Source organism: Acanthaster planci, linkage group LG19, assembly GCF_054643075.1.
Source record: "Acanthaster planci isolate LZ-2023a linkage group LG19, COTS_SCS, whole genome shotgun sequence".
Taxonomy (NCBI): domain Eukaryota; kingdom Metazoa; phylum Echinodermata; class Asteroidea; order Valvatida; family Acanthasteridae; genus Acanthaster; species Acanthaster planci.
Window position 1 is genome coordinate 4,676,044 of NC_141795.1, and position 24,219 is coordinate 4,700,262.

Sequence of the window (24,219 nt, forward strand, 5' to 3'; positions counted from 1 at the left end):
CCAGCCAGACTTGTTGTCAGCTAGAAGCTTTGTTTTGTGAATTACAGGAAGCAAGCATGGATTTCTTCTCGGATATCCACGCAGAGGTTGCCAAGGATGCTCTGGTCATGACAGCAATGGTCAATGACAATCAAACAAGTTCTGTACGATCCAGGACTACCTCTAACGGTGGGTTGGTCAGCAATGGACGGGTCAGCATGGGCGCAGACCAAGGCAAGCTGCGTGTCGTGTCATCCTCGGCTCCTCTCATAATGGACAGCACTAATACTGATGGGTCGGTCAGCACTTTGACTAATCGCATCAACCGGGATGGGTCTGTTACGGCCAGCCTGAGCGGCAAGGACGGTGGATATTCAGCATCCGGTGCCACTTACAGCTACTCCACGGCTAGCTTCAGTGGTGACGGGGTGAGACCATCCACCAGTAAGAAGCTTACCAGCGAAAAGGCCCAGGAGATCCGGCAGATGCTTGATGAGGACCAAGGTGTGGAGGCCACGTTCCTGGACGAAGCATACCAAGACCAGACCAGCTTGGCAGCTGCAAGAGCAAGTTACCGGGAACAGGTGGAATTCGACAACCAGCTCAGCCCCATCACGGAGGAAGACACAGCATCTTCATGGTCCTCCTGGACGCGAGACAGTGAGAGGTCTGGAGCGAGGTACGCTGGATCGGGGACTCTTGACCGCAATCGCACCTCTGGCTACTCTTCTAAAGACTACCCTGACCCCATGAAGAATTACACTACTTCCACCAGCATTGAGGAGAGCTACTCCCGTTCTGTCAAGGGTCCTGGCAAGTCCGAGTCGTCAAGCTTCTCCCGCCGCGCCAACTCCAAGACTTACTCAGCTGGTGTGGCCACCAGTATCGGGATGGTGACCCTGACAGAGGAGACACCAGAAATGCTGGAAGAAGATGAATCGGAGACATCATCCATCGAAGAGGGGGCCGGGAAAACGTACGTCTACAACGTCAGAGGGGACAGCAGCGAGGGTGCTTCATCCGGACACAGCGCCACCAAGAGGGCAACTGAAACCAGCCTGATGAACTTTACGCACGAGGAGGATGACGCCGATGAGGTCATTGAAGAGCGGGAGGTAAGGCGATCTGTGAAAACAACTCGCGGCTTCACCAACAGTGGATATGACAACTACTTGGATGAAGAATCACGTCTTTAGTGTTTCTGCATCCATCATTGTCTCACAATGCATGTTTAACTATACTGCTCGGAAATCTTGGTATGTTTGAGTCACGTTCACTCACAATCCAAGATGAAAATATGTTGCGTCCGTGCTGTAACCTTGTTTTTTCTCTCAGATCCAAGTTGTGTATTTAAAACAGTGTCATTGGCAATTCTCAGATGTAAAATGTAGCTGCAGTGAGTCTTTCTTTGACGTAGTTTTTCGGCCTCTGTACTTTTCTTCAATGTATGAAAACTGTTACATACTCCTATTTGGTTGAATGCATTGAAAAGTGCACACTTTTACAGAATCAAAACTATCTGTTTCCTTGGACAACTGAGGGCGCTGTTGCTGTGACATCATCAAGGAAAGACATGGTTCAGTGCACAGGTGTTTCTGTTCAAATTAAGAACCAAGAATTTACTAACTGAAAACATTTCTTGGAGAGGAATTGATAGTTTCTTATTGCTATGCACATAACCAACAATGAATCAGGAAAGAAGAGAAAACTTAATCCAGGAAAATCTACAAAAATGCAGGACTTTTCTTTGCACAAACCAATATAACATTGAGGCTTTTTCCTGAGATGACGTCAGTTTTGCTCATGAATATGGAAATTACTCATTAGCATAAAACCAAATGGCATTAAAATACCTTTTTGCATCTACAGTAATTTGTTACCGGTTAACCAAAACAGAACTATGTGGAAATAGCTGATTTATCTCGAGTTATAGTGCTTACAAAACTTGAGCAATCTGAAACCTTTGTGTATTGTGAAGTACTTTGAAAGTACTTGTATGTGGTGTGGGTTGAAACGTTATCAAGTTTTATATATATATTTGGAATTATTTGCATATATCTGTCTGTAGAATGCTCTCATAAAGTATTTTGTTTTATCTTTGGGTTTTTGGATAAAGTCAGTGCAGTATAAATTTTTAAAGTAATGTTGACTTAAATTAATGACCAAATTGGAAACAAAATGTGGCAAATTAAAAGTTTTGCTTATTGCCTTGGGGAATTGGAAGGTGACTTGAATGTAGTATATCTGTAATTATATTAATAGTTTATTTGACATGTATTTTTATGCATAGTTGTACAAAATATTGAACGGTTTTTATAGATGGCGGTAAGATTTTATCAAATGTGTTATTACGTTAGGCCTTCCGTGGACAGTATTGGTAATACACTGTGTATGTTAACATGCATTAGCCTTTTTGAAGCATGGCAAACACAATAAGAGGGCAGTATTTGAAGTGGGTACATTTGGAAGGGCACATGAGATATTTTTCATGCTTACACTTTTTACTGTTGAGGACAGGCCGGAATAGCGCCCTCTTATTGTGCTGCCAAACCTCAAATAGGCTAACTTGTAGGCCCAGTGTATATTAACAGTTAACATATTAACATTAAGTTGATACACATATATAATGGGTTGAAGGCAAGGAGTTTTTTTGAGGACAAGCTCTTGTCTAAGGTCAACTGTTCAATTTAATTTTTTTTGTTGCAAGCACAATGATGCGGTCAGTGACTTTAAAACAAACTTAATTTAGATGATGTGAGGAGTGCTTTTTTGTTTCTATTAGTAACAGCTAAAAGGATGTAAAGAAAATTGTTTTAATTTGCAGCTTACATGTTCTGTTTGTGTGATTATTATAGACCTTTTTGAAATATTCTTGTTATATATCGTTATATTAGGCCAACTTCGCTAACTATTTGCTAACCAGTAAGGCCATTGACACTAATTTTGGGTAGCCAAGGGGACACTTAGTATGTAATGAAATCTGACATTTTAAATAATGTCGCTGTCCCCCACGAATGAACTTAAATACATGTCATGCAGAGAAGGATTATGGAAGAGAAATTTCTGTAAGGTTGATAATCAGGTAATCAGTTTGAATGGAGTAAACGAAACGTGGAATTGGACACCAAGCGGTTGTTGGGACAAGTTCAGAGTATCAAACTGGTACATGTAGTTGAATAGCTTACTATGGAACGTTCATAAAGAGTTCCATACATGGACAACACTAATTTTCTTGTAAAATGTTGTAACAGCCGTCAGAAAGTGAAACATGTCCTAAGATTGAAAATTTGCTGAGGAGAATCTGGCACATTTACTTAGAAAACACTTAAGATTTTCCGACAATTCTCGTAGGTTTGTGCACAGGGCTTCAAGTGTTGTCCGTATATCATGTGAAACTCTTTCTGAAAGTTCAATACGCTCTCAGTCTGTGATCATGCCCAATATTTGATCAATGAGTTTTCTGCTTTCTGTAACCCTCTGTTGCATAATGTTAAACACTATTTTGCATAGTACAACTCATTAGTTGCGTCATTTTTGTACAATTTAGTGTACATAGGTTTTACATTTGCAGACGACCCATGTCAAGTTAAGCTTATTTCTTTGAATCGTATCTAGTCAAAGCAGGTCAGTGATGTAATGAATGGTAATTACATTAAAGTTTTGCCAAATAGGCCAGAAGGCAGTTCATTTGATGGTTTGTAGTACAATGTATTCTAATGTCAAGCTGTAAAAAAAGAAGACACCCACCTTAAAGAGTGTTCCATAGAAAACTGAAGAACCAGTCAGTTTAAAGTGGCACCAGACTATCATGTGACTGCCACAAAAAGCTTTCCATATTGTGGACAACAGAGGGCAATGTATCAAAAGAACCACTGAAGCATGAAAAAGGTACTCGAACAGCAAACTTCTCAACCAACTTAGGAAGGCCCTTCAACCGGCTTACAGCGAGACCCTTGTGCCAAGAGTCACACATGTCACACATGCAGGGACAAGCAACCAGTATCCCTGCAGCCTTCTGCCTTCAGAGCTGCACAATAGGATTCCACTCAGTGTGGGTGAATTACTCAAAGCCTGATGTCATCTGTGTTTGATAGACTTCACCCTGTGGCCCTCTAACTTCAAGAGAAAGCCCTTATCTTAATACAGCCTCTGACTGGCTTGCAAATCTTAATCTTAGACTCCTAATGTTAACTTTCAGGACTAGTCTTAAACCTTTAGTCTAAGCCCCAGCATTGCTGAGCCCCCACATCCTCACCAACTCCAAGGCTATCTTAACTTCATCAACTCTTTGATCCATGGCCCCTGAGCTCCATTAGCCCTACCACCAAATCCTTCACCCCATCAGCTATCAGAACTCTAAGTAGCAGTCCATTTCCTCCAAAGTTCCAAGCCTACCCCTTCAGGGTCTCAACCCTCCAGCTCTTCCACCTCTCTGCCTCCCAGCCTCAGAACCTCAGATCTGGCCAATTTGCCAAGGGTACCCCTTGCCATCTGGAAATCTGGTCAGTGCTGAAAAATTTCTAAGTATAAACAACCTAAGGTTTATAATTACGAAAACCGTAGAGTTTTTCAAGAAAGTGCCGTGGCCTAGCGGAAAAGAAGAGAGACTGCTAGTCAGCAGGTCCCAGGTTCTAGTCCCAGCCATGCTACCATTTTATTTCTTTTTTTTAAATCACCACTGCAGAGAGTAAAAAATCCTCTCCCTGGGTCCCCGGCCGGAATTGAACCGGGGACCCGTCAGCCTGGCGGACAGCAGGCTAGCCCACTAGGCCACAGGCTTCTTCGAAAAAATGTTCTCGGAACTTATATTTAAAGTTTAGATTGCGCAATCAAAAAAAAGAAATGAGGATGACCCTTATAACTCATTTACATAACAAAACTGAACAATGAATATTCAACAGGAAATTGCTACATAGCTCAATTCATTAATATTCATTTTATTCCTACAGCATATTCACCCGTGAACACTTCAGCCAAAATTTAATTTGTATGGTACAAGTATAAAGATAAGGTAGTTTGTTTTTACCAAAAGACATTCAATTTTGGCAGTTTTACAATAAGTTTCAATTGCTTTAATTACCATGAATTTCAAGGTTTTGTGGATTACATATCTTGTACAACCTGAAACATTAATTTTAATTTCAATGAAGTGATTGGCAGTGCATTGATTATCCCCAACAGTCCCAAATCCTCCGATTTCAATGATTTTACATACACTATAGGGGGTTAGGGTTAACCCTGAAAGTCCCAAATCCTCCGATTTCAATATGATTTTACATACACTCTAGGGGTTAGGGTTACAGTTTGGAGGATTAAAACCACATTTCTATGCCCCAAAATAAAATTTGGCTTCTCCTTTTGGGCCAGAAAGTTTAAAACATAAATTTGATTAAGAATAGAATACATTTCATATTCAAAATACCTTAAAATTTTGACTCGTGCGTAAATGAAGAATTCCTCTTGCCATGACAAACTTAGTGCCAACTTTTTTGCACTTGTCCATTGTATGGTGTCAGGCAGGATGTTCAAATGCTTCATGGCAATCATCTAAAATGAGACATAAGGCTATAAAACATTTACTACTAATGGCTTCGACTTGTCTTGACAAATGTCAACACCAAGTACCTGCACAGAACACAAGATGTGTCCCACTTAAAACCAACTTGTAACTCCCTATACGATTGATGGTAAATCTTCAAATTTCACCAATTTCTTTTTTCCCTTTTCAATCCACACTTTTCTGACAACCCAATTATGGTCTGTAAACTAAAAACGGAATTAGTTTAAGGCATGTACTTCAAGTAATCAAAATTGCTGCACATTGGCCTACTCACTCCCCCCCCAGGAAAAAATCCATCCAACTTACCCTTTATTCCTGGCATGTTAATGTGTGGGTTTGTCTTGAAATTAATGTTATAAACACTCTGCTTAGAATTTAGTCTCAAACGTTTGAGCATTTCTTTTCTAATCGATTCTGATCGCTTGGTCTATCATTTACAGTTGAACAGAACTCTGTGATCATTCCATTGCACTCCATTAAATTGACTGGTTGGGTCAGCTGTACACAGTAAATGACTACAAACGCACGTGCCATGATCAACTCAGCTGGCGTGGAATACCACCAAAAGCCTGAGCAAATCAACGTTTTTAGAAGGCATCTGCAACTTTATTTATCCATATGCTGGTTCTGATGCTACAAATTATCCACACTTTATGATGAATATTAAAATGCAATGAGACAAAGCAGTGAATGGGGGAAATAATTTTATTGAAGCACAAATCATAAGTCATTAAAAGACTGAATGCTCAATTCTACAGTAAAATAACTCAAAATAAAAATTCCACATCTGATTTATCCAAACGTCTGGCAGTTGCAACTATTGTAAATTAAATTGATCTCATACTTAGAAAAAGTTAAACTGGAATTTTTAACTTTGTGGAAAAATTTCAGTACATCTACACAGACAGGTTCTGTTTGAGCTGAAGCTGGCATCCTCATTAGGTGTAAGCTGTAGTTGGATAACTCAAAGCAACATCTATTTGTTAAGGAGAGAAGGGATGCTGTTACCAGGACCATTTGAGACTCTCAAATCCCATCACACACTCTTGCAGCTTCAGGCTCCTTGAGGCTCGTCTGATTTTACTGTAGTTACATCAAACCTGGAAAGAGTATCAAGCAAAATTAATATACCATCAATAAGGCATAAATGTCTTCTCCAGGTTAAAATCAAGTCCCCCTCCCAGAGTGGAATGATTTCAGCTCTGATCATAATCTGCAGGTGAAACAGTGAAAAGGTCCTTTTTTATCACTGCTACAGATTTCAAGCCTTTGGGAGAGGAAGAATACAATGATCAAATTTTGCCATTGGTGAGGGAGGAATGTTTCTGTAAATATTTCAAAACAAATGTCCTGTGGTCAGTAATACATAAAAAAAGGTTGCAGAAGTTTACAAAGTTGAAGGTGAAATTGCAGCGAGTAAATTACCATGCAATATTGCATTTTTGGACGATTGAAATTTAACTTAATAAATATTTACATGTAAGCCTACTAGCACAAACTACATCGTGCATATTTGGGAAGAAATAGAGTGCTTCTTTAAGGTACAAAGTGTGACATTTGTAAAATGCAATCAAATTCAAATTACATATTCTAATATAAAAAAGACTTGGTTTTCAAAACAAAAAGAAAGAAATTACTAAAGCATCAAATCATAGTAAACCCGTAATTTAAAAAGAAATTGGGAATACTGATATATTTAGAGTGAACAGGTTGCCAGCTTACCTGTGCGACTGGTAGCATGCTTTCTCCTGGTTTGGGCAAGAAGTCTTTTAATGATTGTAACAATCGGTATATGCGCAAATATACAGAGTGTTACATTGTTATATGATTATGCCATTCCAGCAGCAATTAACCAGTCAATGTCATGGAGACAAATGGTTAACAGTAATGATTGTTTGACAAGTATTGTAACTAGTTTTGAGAATTGCTTTCAAAATGCTTAGGCCACAATGGAAGTGTCTAATTAAATGTATAATGATCACATGTAACATGATGTCTTACTGTCTGAGAAATACTGGACAAAATTCTTCACACAGCGAAATACTTGTATTTTGGTACAACAGTTTGGCATTGAGAACTTCCCAAAATCGGACACATTATGATACAATATGAACTTTATCCAAAGTCAAAAATTTAGGTTAAGACAAGTTATTTCAGCCTCCTCTGTCAGAATATCTTGCCTGTTGCTGACTAATTTTTGATCATGTTAAACCCAACTTCAATGATTTAGAACCTTTATTTCCGTAGACCGAGTTTTCACAGCCAAGCACTCTCTGGCAACACTATGGTTCATGTCAATGCTGCTGTCAGACTGTATCACAAGGATGGTACAGTTGGGTGGAGTCTCTGCCAATCACCATGGTAGGATTTCAGCGGAAGGATGAACAAAATTAATAGAAAGTGTTTGGAGAAAGAAAAATAAAAACAAATGAAGTGGAAATTGTGCCATTACTAAGACTTTCATATTTGAGAGCTTACTCAGTGCATTATCAAAATTATGAGAAAACTAAAACCTACTTTTCCTTCAAATATAAATGAAGAAATGCATGCCATACAGTTTCAAAAACTGAATTTACTCAGTAAAAAATTAGCAATTTGTACTATCAGGCTTTTTTCATTTCCAAGAAACTTCATTCAAGGCACATTGCATTTGTCACTGCTCTTGGAAAATGAAAGTGAGGTCAAAATGAATTGATTTCCTTGCTTATATCAGAATGTACAGTTTTAAATTGTGTTCCTACAAAGACAGTGAAGCTGACCTTTTATCTTGAATGGAGAACAACATGCACCACCTGAAAAGAAAAGAAAAAAAATCGTGTTTCATGTCAAAATACACCATCTAAAATGTTTTTCTGAGACAACGCAAATTTAACCGGATTGCCTTACACTTTTCGTGGAACCCTTCCTCAATCCTACAGAACCCAATAATGTGTGACAACCAAGTAGCACATTCTTCATATACATGTACATGTACGTATGAATCCATGAGACGTCAAGCCCCGAGATGAACCAGCCGAGGCAAGAATTTATTGATTCTGTCTTGGTCGAAATCTAACCAGGTTTTTTTTACACTGAAGAAGCTAAGGATAATTTCACCGTCCAAAAAACAAGGGCATTCCAACTTGGGTACGCTATACTAAATTAGCTTTCTTTCAAAATCATGTTACAGAGCCTCAACCTCTATGGATGTACCGTAGTAATATCAAGTCAGCTGCAGCTGTGTGAAATTAAGGGGAGTTTTATAAAACTGGTTAGAAATCTCACAAACTAGCCTATTACACATACTCTCTCGGAGGATGCCAAAAAGAAACCTTTTTCTTATCATTCATTTAATTATGATGTAACCATAGCATGGGTCTTCACATAACATGAAAGACAAAGAACAGCGACTTCCTAAACAAACTTAACTGGAATTTATTCTTGTCAGTCTTACGCTAATTGTACAATAAATGTACTTATCATGTCTAACAATTAAAATGATTTGGAGGGTAAAATGAATTGTTAAAGCAAAGTAAAATTCATAATGATAATTACATTTGAAGGTAAATACGAGGGTTTTGAAAATAATCCAGAGCCTTTCACCTGACACACAAAAGACATAGTCAGTTTACTCATGAGTGATTCATTCTAGAGACTGGTTTATTTCAAAACAATTTTCCTAGTTTGCTAGAATTAAGATACTAAATCACACTGAGTCTTTATTTAAAACGACAAAGTAGACCACTACTGACAAATCCCCGCCCCCCTATAAGAAAGGCTTTGGGAAAAAATGAGCCCATATGTTGCTTCACACAATGCATGTTATATGCGCAGTACCAAGACAAGAACAGAAACAAATATTGAAGTGAAGGCCTTCTTTTCTCTTCAGACTTCTTTATTGGTTGCCTTTTAGCCTTTAAGTAAATATGAACAATATAGTGAAAAGAACTTTTATGAAAGAAACTGTTGATAAATTCACTCTGTGGGTTTGTGGGTGTAAACTCAAAGCTGTATGGCTGCGAGACATGGCCCAAAAAGGGTGGGGTCCTTCCAGCAACCAGCAGATGGAATGAGCAGAGATGAAAATGATCAGCTGGTGGTGTGAGGAGTTGAAAATAGGGCCGAGTAGTCAATTCAAACAATTCATTATTTGAATATTTGATCTTCAATTTGATCGAATATCCATATATTCGGTCGTACCAACTGACAGATTGTTAATGAACAAACCATATTACAAAATCAGTTGAAATAACACACACAATTGTACATTATGATCAATATGATAGCTTCTCACATCGAGGAGTATCTCCAGCCATGATTTAGCAAGATTTAAGAGATAAATAAGACTTCTTGCCTTGTTGAAAATGTCTGTTCCTTTTAAATTGTTTAGTGAATATTTTTTTTAAATCGTAAGATTTCTGACACTTTTCAATTGAATCTGCTTGAAACAAGCCTCCATAGTGCATTTTTTCTCATTTAAAACAAAAGAAAATTTTCATGCATTTTGCATTCGAACGTTCAAATTTGAAAAGTAATACTTGAATATTCGACAATCGATGGAATATTCGGTTATTCGGATATTCGGCACAGCTCTAGTTGAGAAAAGTTGGAGTGGAGGGGATCGGCGCTGTGTTGAGGAATAGGTCGACGTAGATTGATACTTGGCAAGGATTGTACCAGCTTGGTCAAGAGGTGTACCAAATCAGTTGTGGGAGCCCACACCTATTGGTGACCATGCAACACCCGGCCCAGCTCATCAATGGAGTCAATGTGTGGGGATGCTGCAGACATGGCAAGTGGACGACAGCTGCAGAGAGAAAGTTGGCCAACCCAGAACAGACTGGTTACTGGCCTTCAAATTGAAGATGCTGATGATGGCTATTAACACAACCTGAAATCCAGACCACTCAATCATTATGCATTCTTGCCTCATTCACTTTTATTCATCACACGATTTAAAGTAACAGGCCTAACAAAAGTTTTAGTTCTCTAATACTTTCTGAAATAGAAATGTCATTTTTCAGTGAAAATACAGCCAGTCTCTGACTCTAAAACCTCAACTTTCCATGGAATGTAATGCCACAATCATTATAAAACAAGTTGAAAGTCGAATTTCAGTCATGGCAATTCAAAAATTCTTTGTAGGCCTATCTTTTAAATTTGGAGCCATTCTATTTACTCCCTCTCATAAAGGAATATCACATCAATTCAAAAGTTTGTTGATCATGGTAATCAGAAACAAGACAGCAATCATGGTGATGCTCAGAATTTAAATTCAAAATCATGATCAGATTGAAAATCAGTATCAAAATCAGAATCAGCCGTAGAATCCAGATCTAAGGATCAAGAACAAAATCAGGACAGAATGGCCGTCATATTGTCATTGTAATTATTCTTAATTAAACCAGTCCTTTTCTACACGGCAAGATGAATGCATCCACAGAACAGTAGAGGTTGTTGGCTCCACAAGCCTTACACCATCAATCACATGGTATTCGCCTTGAACAGAAGCACCCCTTAATTGGTTGAAAAGAGCCATGTTGGTGGGGAGTGTGTATATCGTTGGTAGCGCAGCATGCATTTCATTTGTTTGTGAACCAGCCAAGTGCAGTTCCCACCAAAGGAGCCTGTTGATAAGAAAACAGCACCCTCTCTTGGTCCTACTTGGAGTGGATAAGCTGAAAGCAGATGGGACTGTCAGTTGGAAGACGTTGTGGTGCAGTGCCACTGTCTGTCAGGAAAATTTCTTCAAAGCAACAACCCTCCTCAACTGTTGCAATGGCCTCTGAATTGTTCTGGTATCTCTCCTCTTCTAAGAATGGAAATTAATGCTGGCTTATAATCTCAAGTCTTGACCCCTAATGAACAATTCTCTGGCTCACGAATCTCTCAGCTGACTGCCGCCATCTTAGAACTTAGCATCTTTGATGTAAGCTTTTCATAGAGGAAAATACTTTGGGATCACAAATTCTTTACTCATTATGGCCTGTTTCCTTGCTCCAGGCCAAATGTCACCACATTTTGAAATTATGCCCCCTCCCCCCCAAAAAAAATCCAGATTGAGGAAAAAAGAAAATAACAAATACATGCCTACACAGGCATGGGGGAGCTTTCCCCTTCCCTTGGGAAAAATGACACAAGGGAGATTAAAAAAATGAAGAGAGAACTGGGATGAAAATAAATTTACTTGAAAGACACCTCAAACTTGACCTCCTGGAACTGTTATCTTGATCAATTTTACCAAACGAATGCATTGCCTCCCCTGGAAGTTTCCCCCTCGAACTGGTGATGTCCCCCCCAAGCAAGCCAAGTCCATTTTTTCTGGATACGAAGATTGCCGAGAGTAAAGTGCATCTTCAACATGTTTTCCAAGATTTGATATTTTTCAGTCGCAGCTTTATGCCATTTGAACATTTTAAGTTAAAAATTGAATTTTGTTCATTCCCAGAGATATTAATGGAAAAAGTGGAGGCATAATGCAGAACATTTTTCATAACACTTGTTAAAATTCTTCCTTCAAGACCCCACGATTTCTACCCAAGGTTCCCACAAGTGTGCTTTAACTACAGTTCCAGCTCGTTATACGCTATAATGAAACACATACTTTACCTCGATATATCTGCCAGCAGTATTGCATAGGGTGGAACGTCGGCTGGATCAACGAACTCGAACGCTTTCCGCCATGATGTCGTGAAGGCAGGTCTACGTTCACCGAAACTAGCGCAGACTCGAGATTTAAAGATAGAATCATCACGAAAACAAGGTCCCAAGTTGCAATATACCGTGCTAAAGTACATTGTACATCATTAACTGCTCTAAAATGTCGTGAATTGGTTTTTGTATTTGGATGTACACGTAAAAGGGAGAAATTATCCGATTCAAAATTAGTCTACCCGTCGAACAGAAAAACACGTTGAAGATAAGCTTGCGAAATACGCATGCGCGAAAATTTTTTTTGAAACCAAGGTCGCACCACGTGATGTGGGTCTTTTGAAATGTGGATAGTTCCAATCCATGAGTTATTTTCCAAGGGCTGTTCTTTTTGTTGCTTACAATCAATTCAAGGATTCGTCTGTAATCATGACAGAACGCAGGTTTTGAATTTATCAAGAACTTGTTGACGTTTTGACATGAAATTCCTCTACGTCTGTTGTGAGTCTTGATAAGCAGTGCATGGAGCACTCCAGAAAATAATTTTTGAAAATGATATGAATTAATTAGCTCTGATTATATTCAGAAGGTTTCAATACAAACAAAATACCTTGCCGCTTTCCTTGTCTTTCTATCCCTTTTTCTGCTATGACAATAAAATAACAGCTCTGATTAGAGTTTAACATTTACAAACACTGCATCTCGTATATTTAGTTTGTTTTTTACAGCAAGTGTGGAGGCATGGTAAATTTTGGCTACATCGGAATTTAGAGTTATAAAAAGAACCACTACTTTACTGCAAAATGTTGGTAACTATAACTTTACATTTACCAAAAGCAGTCTTATTGCCGTCACATATCTAAATCATTGCACAATACATACAAAGTATAGAAATCTGCCTATCTAAAGCTCAGGAAAAGTCACACTGACTAGCACTACAACAAGCCATGTTTGTCATGTCAAACTTGAGATTAAAATAACTAACTCATATGCAGAAGGCATCCTCAATTGCATCAACACGGAATGACTTATTTTCCTTATTAAATTGTCTTCATAAAATTGAATTCAGTCTGATTGAGACGAAATTACTTCAGCAAATAAGAAACCCTTTTTCAGGAAATTTACATTTTAAAGCCATAAGGGCCTATGCAACATAATTTTGCATGTAATCCTTGAAAATGGACTTCGGTTTCAATTTTTGTTTTGCCATTTAAAGTGGTATTTTCATTTTGGTGCTTTTTTGTTTTTGATGCTAATACCAACTGCTATTCACAAGCAAAACTATCGTTATAGGCAAACACATTAATGTTAAGCTATTTCAGCAGAAAAATAATTATTAGAATTTTGGACATTTTAAACTAATGTAAAATGACACGGTTAAGGTCCAGAAACAAGAACATTTCTATTTGAGGTGGTAAAAATAGAGAGACTTTAACAAGCACTTGCATACATTTAAAATCCCATTTCTCAGAAGTGAGATTGGACACTGCTACATTTTAACCATACTGTGCATCAAACTTGGACTCAAAAACTTATTCGACCAGAAATGGTTGGACTACATTCCGTCCATTTTTTTTCAAGAAGAACCTCCTAAGATTCTCAAAACAATATTTATAAGATTCTTACGAGTAAGTAATAATTATTGAAATTTCTTACACACATATGTAAGGATATAGGAACGTTTCAAAATTTACCTTTGAATATACAAATTAAAACAATGTTGTTAATTGCAGTAACTACCTGTATTCATCCGTCGTGTCTCAACACACCCTAAACCAGGCTTTGTTTCAGCACTCCAAACTGATTCAGTTATTATTAGCATGTACAAATACATGTAGGTGGCAGTTATAGACAATCAGAGATTTTTGCCTTTGCCTGTGTTGCTCGTTTGCTCAAATTTCACAACAAAAGGCCAGTTTACACTCGGTGCTAAACTAAACCCAAATCTGTAATGGCAAGGCAAGTTTTCATGCTGCAAGCTGTAGCACATTTATACCAAATAGTTATTGGAATCTCCTCGCTTCCCTTTCCAAAGTGGATGAAGTACAAATTGGTGTCCTATGACATTTACACCCCTGTGAACTCACCCACACTTACCTTACATACCTACTGGGGACATTCCTTTCTTTTCGTGCAGTTAAGAAAACTCTTTTTCTTGAACTGGGAACACCATTTTCAGCTGGATTTTTGTGAAAGGTTTCCATGACTGTTCCTCTTCCTTTTACGACGATGACCCCAACCCCAAAATGCCTCTAAACTTCTTTTTCAGAGAAGGGGAAACGTCCTGTGGACGTGTTAGGTCCACGGAACGTCTTCTTTTCCTGCATCGTTTGGACATCTTTTGTTCACAAGTCCACACTAGGTATGTAACGTTAGCGCCAGTCTTGTGGGCCTATTAGCCAGCTGGGTGTTTCAGTGACCAGTTTTGACATGCTTACTGTTAGTATTAAAGTTAGTGTACAGCCATGCTCAAGAGACTGAACTCGTGCATGCAAAACTGACAATAATTGCAAAAGATACCACAAATAAGTATGGCCATCAGAATACCAAATCGGTTTAGGGTACGACAGAAACCACAGCTTAAGTATTAAAGAAGCAGTGTAACCATCCATTTTTAAGTATCGCCAGCTTACGTCATTAACAAACAAACAAACAACCTGAGATGCTTTTCATATATATTACAAGCACGATAATTTGCGTGATTATGTGTCGACATTAGTTCATCTATTTACAGCTTTTGTTATTTTTGGGGTTGATACAGGTACCTCCAGATTAAGGTTGAGGGTTCTAAGTTGTTGACATGAAGTCATGTGTGTCATTATACCGTCCTTGGACTATTGTGTGAAGTAATGATCCGATCTGTTGAATGAGAATAAACAAGTTAATTTCACCTTGCTGCATTTTTTATTTTCATTTCAAACTGTGAGACAGATGAACGTCCAATCTCCCAAATTTTAATCCTACTCCCAAGGTGACGCAGTCATTTGTTGGGTGGAAATGACAAATTTTACAGCAACTAGGCATTAACTCAAAAACAATCAGTTCTCAGACAGGTGTATCGGCAAAGCTTCACCAAAATCAGACAAAGTGTTCAGTAATTACCGGTAGGTTGATCAGAAATTCACACAAGATTCAAAACTTGCCTTTCTTTTGAAAATTTGACATTTTTACGAGAATAGTACCGGTAATGGTAACTTTTCAAACTTGTACCAAAACGTGCATGAGACATTCCTCTGAGAACTACTAGGGATCTTTCAAACGATGACAGCAAAGCATCTGGTTGTAGGATTCCCCTCCAAGGTTCAATGGAAAATGAGTTCTTATGACAAGGAACATCAACCAGCCATGAACAGACAACTCAAGCAAATTCCATCTCACCTCATCAGGGTCTTTCAGAGCTTCGCTAAGCATCTTCTCGATGTTTCTCATGATGCATACCTTCTGTTGTGGTGATAGAGGGTATGTAATTGTTGGAGGTATGCGGGTAGTCTGACAAACAAATGAACAATAAAGTTCTACAATTACTCCTCAGCCTTACCGTGCCACAGTTCAAAAACTTGGTATTTGTAAAAGAGCTCATAAATGTTATTAGAGTTCCGGGCTTCCAAGGTGTTTTTATTTATCAAAAGTAATGTGCATATACCTGTTGGGGAACTTGTAACCTTCTAACCAAACCCAAGGAAATGATTTTGTGTATGCATGGGTAAATTAATTAGAATGCATGAAACATCATGCATCAAGTTAAGGGGGAAGGTTGTTTTGTTTGGAAAGTCAGAACCAAGTCACAGGCACACAAATTGGACCCTATGACAAATTTGGTTCCCACAACGTCTATATCTCACATGTGTGATGTCCCCATAACAAGGAAATGGGCAGCTGAATGTCTATGAATGAGGAGATTGCAAGTCTGCTTATATACAGCGGCAAATAGTGCTACAGTCACAGTAAGTAAATAGCACTCTGGAATATGGACAGCCACTGGCAGGCCACTGCGACCACTCCCTATGGACAAGTGTGTACACACTCCAATCCCTGGCCATAGCCGACTGAATCAGACACAGCCACATATTTGTCAGCTCTCCTGTTGAAGTAGAGGTCGAACTTATGCAGAGACTATAAGAGCGTAATTTATGTGTGCTGCCTCCGTTTCTTGAAAACATCCATTCTGGCTATTCACCTGCCCTTGAAGAAACATTGGAAACATTACCTTATACCAGAAAGTGACTGAGACAGTCTCTCCACCACCTAGGAGCGATTCAATGTGATGCCACCTGTTAGCAATATCAAACAGACGTATAGCTATTTGATCTTTACTAAAATGTAGCTGAGGGAAGTGCTAACGTTAAGGTAAAATACATGTGTGTATAAAAAAGAGTGTTTGCTAGTTTTTCTACATTACAATGAGACACAAGCGACATCAGTAGGGTTGTTTGGATGTGAGGGACATCATTCTAAATAGACCTTTTGACTGGATTGCGCTAAATGTAAGCAATACCACCATGTGTCGCCGCCTTGTTTGGGGTGATCGCATATATTCCGACGGGCAGCTTCAACCACGTGCAAGCTCACATGCCAATGCTGAATGCATGACTAGTTTATCTTTAATAAGAAGATTACCATCACAACACTATGCACTCACTACCATCACAACACACAGAGGTCCAGCATGATTGTGACATTACAGGAGAAAGGTCATTGTGGATGTTTTATAGGGGGAACTGTGATCCTGTTTTTTTCTCTAGGGATATCCTAATTGGAGTGATTCAATATTCTGATCTATAATTTAACTTCCATTCACGGATATAACTACATGCATTCTCCATTTTTGTGAAATCAGGTCATCAGAACGACCACAACCTTGGACACTTCAACCACGACCATAGTATGAAAAACTACTCAGAACTTCCAGAATGAAATGATTTTTCAAAGGTACTAACAAACAGAAGCAAAACATGGATCTTTTTTCTCAGAATGAAATGCTTTAATTTTCTAAAGTCTCTCCAAGAAAAAATGTACACTTTTGAAATGGAGCATTTGAATATTCAACTATTCCACAAAGCTTTGCACATAGGGAAAAATGCTCAGGTCTTTTTTCTACTGTGTAGACTTACCAATACATTGGAATATAGATAACATCACCAGGCCCAACTACGGCTTGTAAACCTTTGGCATTGCGGAACTTTGGGAACTTGTCATAGTCTGGATTTTCAAAGTCAACCTTTAGGAAGAAAAAAATCAGCGTATGAATGGCCCAGAGAATTTTGAATCAGTGATATGTATGTTTGGAAATTTGGTCTGTCTTTTGCAAATTATGTTTCATTCAGCAGTGCATGCAAAGTGCTTTGCAAGAGCTTCGGAAAAACAAAAAAATTTACAACCTTCTATGGATGAGACTTCAACCAATGACAAGTGTAGATGACTTAAACTAAATGAACCACAGAGCAAAATTGTGCAATTGTCAAGCTGATCAAAAGTTTTTCACAAGTCCAGTAACAAGTCCGTTCTTCAGAGCAGTCAGAAAAAGAAGGGTGAACTATGACAAAGACACACATCCATGCCAGTTCATTTCAAATGTGGCAAGATTTGCAATGGGCTGGCTTGTGATGGACTTACAGGGACTTATAATGGTCAGTGTTGTAGTCAAGACCACCAGTGATGGTCTTGTGGGGTCTTGTGATGGTCTTGTGGGGTCTTGTGATGGTCTTGTGGAGTACTAGCACGTCTTGTGGGGACTTGTCAGGTCTTGTGAGGGTCTTGTCAGGTCTTGTGACGGCCTTGTCAGGTCTTGTGATGGTCTTTGGGGTCTAATGATAGTCTTGCGGGGTCTTGTGATGGTCTTGCGGGGTCTTGTGATGGTCTTGCAGGGTCTTGTGATGGTCTTAAGAGATCTCAACTACAACACTAATGATGGCCTGGATGATATCAGGGCTCACCTGGCTCTGTCTGTCACAGGGATGGTTGACAGGAAATGGATATAAACAGCCAAACTGGTTGGGTGGAAACATGATGACCCTCTTATAACCCTGTACCTGGGCAAATAGGTTCTCTTGCTCATCATAGTGGGCTGGCGTCACATTCCCTGACATATGAGAATGAAGTTAGTACATAAATCTCACCCTGAGGAGAGTCTGACAGAAAAGACTGGCAGCAGGATTACACACAAAAGTAAACTGTCTTTTCTTTTAGTGAAAGATAAAGTAGGGATATTTAAGCAACTCGATAAAGATTGATCATACGTGAATGAAAGTTGATTATAGTGCACTTGTATCTGCCCAAAACCTGGAATGATTTAATTGAAACATCCACATTTGGCCAAAATCTATGGTCTAATTACTGGCACAGTGCCGATGGTATTCAGTGCTCACCCCTGCCTTTCTATTTGTCACCTGTGAGGGTGCACTTGTGCTCAGAGATAATTAATTGGCTTGTGTACGCCTGGTACTTGGCGAGCACCCTAGCTGGTTTACGTACCCTCCATGGAGACCAGCAACAGGTTGGACGTCAGCGGGCCCCAGTTGTGTGTCCTCTGCTGAGCTGTCACCCACGACCAATTGAAATGCACAAAGTCATCGACTATAGCTGGTCCGACAGTGTCATTCAGAGCCTGCTGGAGGTAAAGCCTTCAATTCATTGGGGAGAAAACAGGAAATTCCTTGCGGTAAATTTGTTTGGGGGATACAGTCAATGATTTATTGATCATTGTAGCCAAATTCACCTGGGAGCTTGTGTGAAGTTGAGGGCAAGTGCATGTGGCAAGGGAAAGTGCAAGGTAATGTGATAGCTTAGGACTGCAGCTAGCAGCTCTGCACTGTGTTGAGGTGTCCTTTACGATAAATGAATGATAGAGCTTTCACAGGACCACAATTTCTGCTAGTTGTCATACCAACTATTACATCACTTTAACAGTGCTTGCTTATACAGCCTGGAAGTTATGAGTATATACATGTATCTAAGGCCAGAATTCCTGTATCAAACTGTTTTGAAACCAACAATTGACAAGGTTTTGGAGATTGTTGCTGGAGTCCATTAAAAACAACTAAAATTGATTGAGTGCAAGACATAGAAATTAATGAGCAACTTCTGCACACAGACTGTACAAATGTTTTCAGTGAGCTAAATTTTGGGATAAACTCCTGAACAGTGCCATGTGCTTGCCTGAAATTATCACCTTCTGTTGTCAAGAACAGCAACGGATATTTAAAATTCAGAACAAAAAAAGGAGACCTTAAAGTAAAATGTGAACCTACAAAGGGTTTCTCATTTTGTATGATTGGAGGGCAAGATATTCTGCACACACACAATTTTACCGCAAAATTTAGTAAAAACAAACAAGGTTTGAGGAAAGTTTCATTTTTATTTGCTACCACTCACCGACTGTCCTCTGACTTGGATGACCGGAACCGATGTACAAACTCTTGGAAGGTCATGTCCTTTGCATGCATTTGGGGCTCAAAGCCCTTGCATTCCTTGGCTCTTTTGGGGTCATAGTACATGAACTTGTGACCTCTACCCTTTGCCATGAATACATTGAATGTGGCCTGGCCTAGAGTAAAAAAAGGAGTGTTGAAAAGCATATAATTCACCCATGTGCACGTATTCAAAACTTCAACATTCTCAGAACAATCTTAATGCCAAAGTTGAAGTGGATCCACAACAAGTTCTTTCACAAGTCTAGTCACAAGGCCCTCCTGCAAGACAAATTATATGAACAATGACACACAGAATATTGCTTTTTTGCATAGTTCAATTGTACATGACTTGTGGTGTTCTGATGGACTTGAAGGGACTCAGCTGTGATCAACTTGACGACAATACTAGCTGTTGCCATGTTACATACGTACAATGCATACACTGTGTATACATCAGCATGGCAAACTTGCTCATGAGCTCACTGAGGTTCAGTGAACATGTTCTGGATTGCAAAAGGGTTTTAAACAAAATGCAAAGAACATTACAAGAGCAAGAACTACCACTTCATGTTGGGAGGAACCGATAACAATCATCTGCTTGGCCAGAGCACACAACTGTTGGTTTTTGTGCCTAGTAAAGGCTGATTCTAACTTCTGAGTGTTTCTTTACTGATTTTCGTTTCATTAAGACAACTTCAAGAGAAATATAATGCTGTCTTGATAAGAAAGCATTTAAATAACTTAAATTCTGGTGCTTTGAATTCCTTAAAAAAAAAAATTGGCAACATGTCAAGTGGGGGGGGGACAATTTGCCTCCCCCCCTTTGATAAACCTGATTTCAACCTCTTTGCAGGTTGGAGTTGAACTTTCATTCAGACCAAACTTAGGGGAAAAAACACTTGTGCCTCATGTTTTGGCAAACCCCACATAACATGCGATTAATGATATACGCAACATTGACCTGGTCCAACTTCTTCACTGATAACGGCAAACAATTAGAAATAGGACCTAATTTCTAGAAATGAGTGAAGTCCATTACTCACCTAGGTGTTCTTGGAGGTAGTCTAGGTCCCATTTCAAAGCTGGTTCTGCTAACTTGGAATTTGTAACAACCACTGGTCGCTATGGAGAGGACGGAGAAGTGGACCCAAGAAAAAATATCATTGAATGGTAAAAGGAACTTGATTTATTTCACCGACAACATTAACCTTGGCCCAGATTTTATACAGCAGATCAAATCATGGTTTTAGTGCTTAGGATGTTAGAGATCAGCGAATCTGCAAGATTAGCAGATTGGTTGATCTTGTTTTGTTATGTTTATTGTTGCAGGTAGGACAACATGGTCAATTGCTACCCCAGAACAGTACAGGGTCCGACATCCGCCCCACTCTCATGATTCCCACAGAAAACAAGCCTTTTTTGCCATAGGCTGTACATGATGTTTAACAGGGCATGAACAGGGATTTTGTGATGGTTGTTCTACGTATGGTAGCTTATATACCTTCCAGAACAAATAAAAAAGGAAGCCAAAACAAACTTATAAAAAGGGCCAAAACCATGCTGATTTTCAACAAAAGGTGCAAATATTTCCTGATCAGTGTCCGAGAGTCATGCGGTTCACGTATGTACTTGTGAAGACAAGCCGTGACCAAATGGTTTACTATGGCGGCGATCAATACACAAGAAATGGAAATTGGCTGTTGCCATTCTCCATAAACGTATAATTCTTAGCCACGACTGGACCGACCATGCTGACCGGTTGAAATGGCAGTTGGCTGCAGCACACTGGGGGTCACACTGACCAATTACAAGGCTCTTCATTATTTATGCACAAATGGCAAGAATGACAAGCAACAGCCGTTGGGCCCGAGTGCATGTGAGCGCGCCGTTGCACCATGAACAATGTCTGTGGAGCAAGTGCCGCATGTGATTTGCAGTGGCCTTCGGTCCCATGTATGCTCACATGCACTTCAGACCCAATGACATAGAACTCTTGGAGGAAATGGAGCAGCATTTCTGAGGGTACACTGCCACAAAATCCATGTTCAAGCCCTGTCAAACGTCACGTAGAGCCTATGGCAAATAAGTATTCTGTAGGGTTCATGGAATAAAGCGGGGTTCGTTGGCGCGGGGTAGACATCAGATTCCACAGTTCTGGGGGTAGCCAATCGCTACTAACTACAAGGTTTGTCGTCCACCGCAAGTGGGAGTGGATGCCGAACCCCACAATTCTTGGGATAGGACCGTGACATGCCATGAGCATGGAGGGTAGGCCTATGATTATGAATTTATTTGATTCCGTGGGCATGCCATGGCATAGGCCTACTTTACAATCTCACATAAAAACTTCTTTCTCTTTTCAAAACAATCATACACAATCGTGAAATGACAGAAACCGTGATCTGTTCCTGGTGTAAAGCATGACCGAGCCGAGTAAAACAATCGACCGATCGCGCAGCAATCGATCGCTCTAGCTATTTTATCACGAAAAAGATGCAGTACTTAGTTACCGTTTGCGAGATGCATCGCCCAACTTCTGGGTCGTTAACGTCCAGTCTGGGTATGTCTTCTAATGGGATCGGGTACTGCCTGAGCTGAGATGGATCCCAACTGCCTCTATTCGATGTCATTTCAAAAAAGTTGCAGGTTAATGCATGGATTTCTTTGAAATGTTCACCGCAGCTTTCGTTGAATTCAGAGGGTCGTCACTTCGTGACCGCTCAACACACGTTAAAGTCCACGACGACTTGTGTGGGAACTTCAACCTTGTGCTCTTTTACATTACGCACTACAGGTCATTGTGACTCACCGTCGATACTGGGGACGTTCCGATGTAAACATTACCTGCCATGCTAACGGCGAGCGTGGCCTACGTGCGGATATGTACCCTGCAATTTTGGCCTACGTGCACAAATTACTGAAGAGAGCGAATCGGATCACAGAGCTCAGAAGTTACGTTACCACCCTGATTTACATCTCCCAGGGTACTATAGACTTTTCCTGACCGTTTTGGAGGTCTGCCAACTGAGTTTGCTGCAATAATAGTTCAAGCTGAGATGATTGAATGCTCATTGCGCGGCGTGTCCAATTACTGAGTGGCAGCACGGTTGCTTGTATCATTCTTAGTGCCACGTTCTACCCCGGGCCCCCTTTTAACTTTTCATTTTACTGAGGATACGATCTGTTTGGTTATTGTTTGATCTCCCTTGTTTTGCTGGTCAGTGGGGTTTTATTATGTTACTGTTTTACATTTATCTTGTTATTCGGATCTCTATTAACTTTGATTATGAGATTGTTGATTGTCGCACTAATTGAACACGACACCGCGAGTCATCCATTATCTTTTTTCCTGTATTTGTCATCCACCGCGGGGATTATGTTCAACTCTTCTGTTAAGACTGTTTTATTTTGTGGAGCAGTTTAGCATTAGCGTACGGGCGATTCACAATAGTGTTGCTTCCAAGAGGTTGCAACGCGCGGCGCGTTGCCAATCACATGCACATGTCGGTCAAACCATGGTCAAACTAGAATGAATGGCGCGGCAGTGTTGCAAACTAATTATAAAACGCTGGCATTGAGCTTTCACTTCTTTCATTCGGGAATAAAATTGTTCACATGCACGTAGTCTTCTCTGTCCACAAATCATGAAAGAGTCAGAAATTAAGGGATCCAGGGGTTGGACTCAGGTCTAAAAAAAATAAGTGGTCTTCAAAATAATATTGGAGTTCAGTTGATAGCACACACGCAGCAATTTAAACCGTTCGTTCAGCTGTGACGGCTGCGTGACCCAAAGTCGCCCTTGCTTGGCTTGTAGGAACAGGCACTGAGTGGCTGGGAACAGTGAGCAGTTGACTGGTACATAACTAGTTACTGGTTTGCTCGATAGTCGTTGGTCAGTCGATGGTCAGGGGCACTGTATCGACTTGAAGAACCGTAGTTTGTCCTCGGAATATCCAGGGATTTTTAATAATAATTTTTGTGTGTAAATTTATCTTTTGCCCACCTTTAATTAGCGAGAGTTTCAATCCCCTCACTTTGAAATGGAATTGTCCATAAACTTGGCTTTCTTTCATCTTTAATGATCTGAATTGCCCCTGGGGTTGTCGAAGGATGCCCTCTTGCGCGTCGGACGCGGTTGCGGGTTATCCTGTCCAAATATGCAGGCCGTTTACTACTCGCATTTGCTCAAGGGGGCGCACTTCACTTTTCGCAAGCTGAGCGGTTTATACACGGACGTCATATAAAAAAATCCCGTGGGTTTATAGGATTCTGTATAGCTCCATATACAGGTCTGTTCGCAACCCGAATTCAAGAACGTCTGGAAGCTTGGCAGTTAAAATTGACACAAGTTTACCTTTAAAAAACGGCTGAATTGGTCCACTTGTAAAAGTTTATCATTTAGCTGAAGACAAATTTGTATGTGCCATGGAAAATTTGAAAATTATAAAAGGGAAAAAAAGAATAAAAAGCTGACGAGTGTTCTGCCCGGACCCCGCCCCCCCCCCGAAAAAAGTGGTTTGAACCATCGGGGGGAAACGCATGAATTCCAACAAGGTTTGTGAACATGGGGGGCATTATACAATCTTGTCATTTATATCGATATATCTGCAATGTCCCTTTTCCGAGAGTTAACTCATCTTG

The 24,219-nt window shown here is 39.8% G+C and overlaps 2 protein-coding genes across 8 annotated transcripts in view; one reads left to right on the plus strand and one right to left on the minus strand.

Moving 5' to 3' along the window:
- The window catches only part of LOC110973761 (uncharacterized), an 89,594-nt gene extending 85,928 nt beyond the window's left edge, over positions 1-3,666 (plus strand). For all 7 annotated transcript variants that reach the window (XM_087129703.1, XM_087129704.1, XM_087129705.1 and 4 more), the window contains one exon: positions 48-3,666. In XM_087129703.1, the coding sequence (XP_086985829.1) occupies positions 48-1,175 (1,128 nt within the window). In that variant the 3' untranslated portion in view covers positions 1,176-3,666. The remainder of the gene's footprint in view (positions 1-47) is intronic.
- A 9,181-nt stretch (positions 3,667-12,847) lies between these two features.
- hif1an (hypoxia inducible factor 1 subunit alpha inhibitor) lies at positions 12,848-22,363 on the minus strand. Its single transcript, XM_022224622.2, has 9 exons — positions 22,089-22,363; positions 20,622-20,700; positions 19,541-19,712; positions 18,641-18,789; positions 18,103-18,248; positions 17,281-17,387; positions 16,377-16,440; positions 15,548-15,658; positions 12,848-15,028 (listed from the first exon to the last, which is right to left on the minus strand). The coding sequence occupies exons 1-9, from the start codon at positions 22,206-22,208 to the stop codon at positions 14,957-14,959; spliced, it is 1,020 nt and encodes a 339-aa protein (XP_022080314.1). The 5' UTR covers positions 22,209-22,363; the 3' UTR covers positions 12,848-14,956.
- Between the last annotated feature and the right edge of the window lie 1,856 nt (positions 22,364-24,219).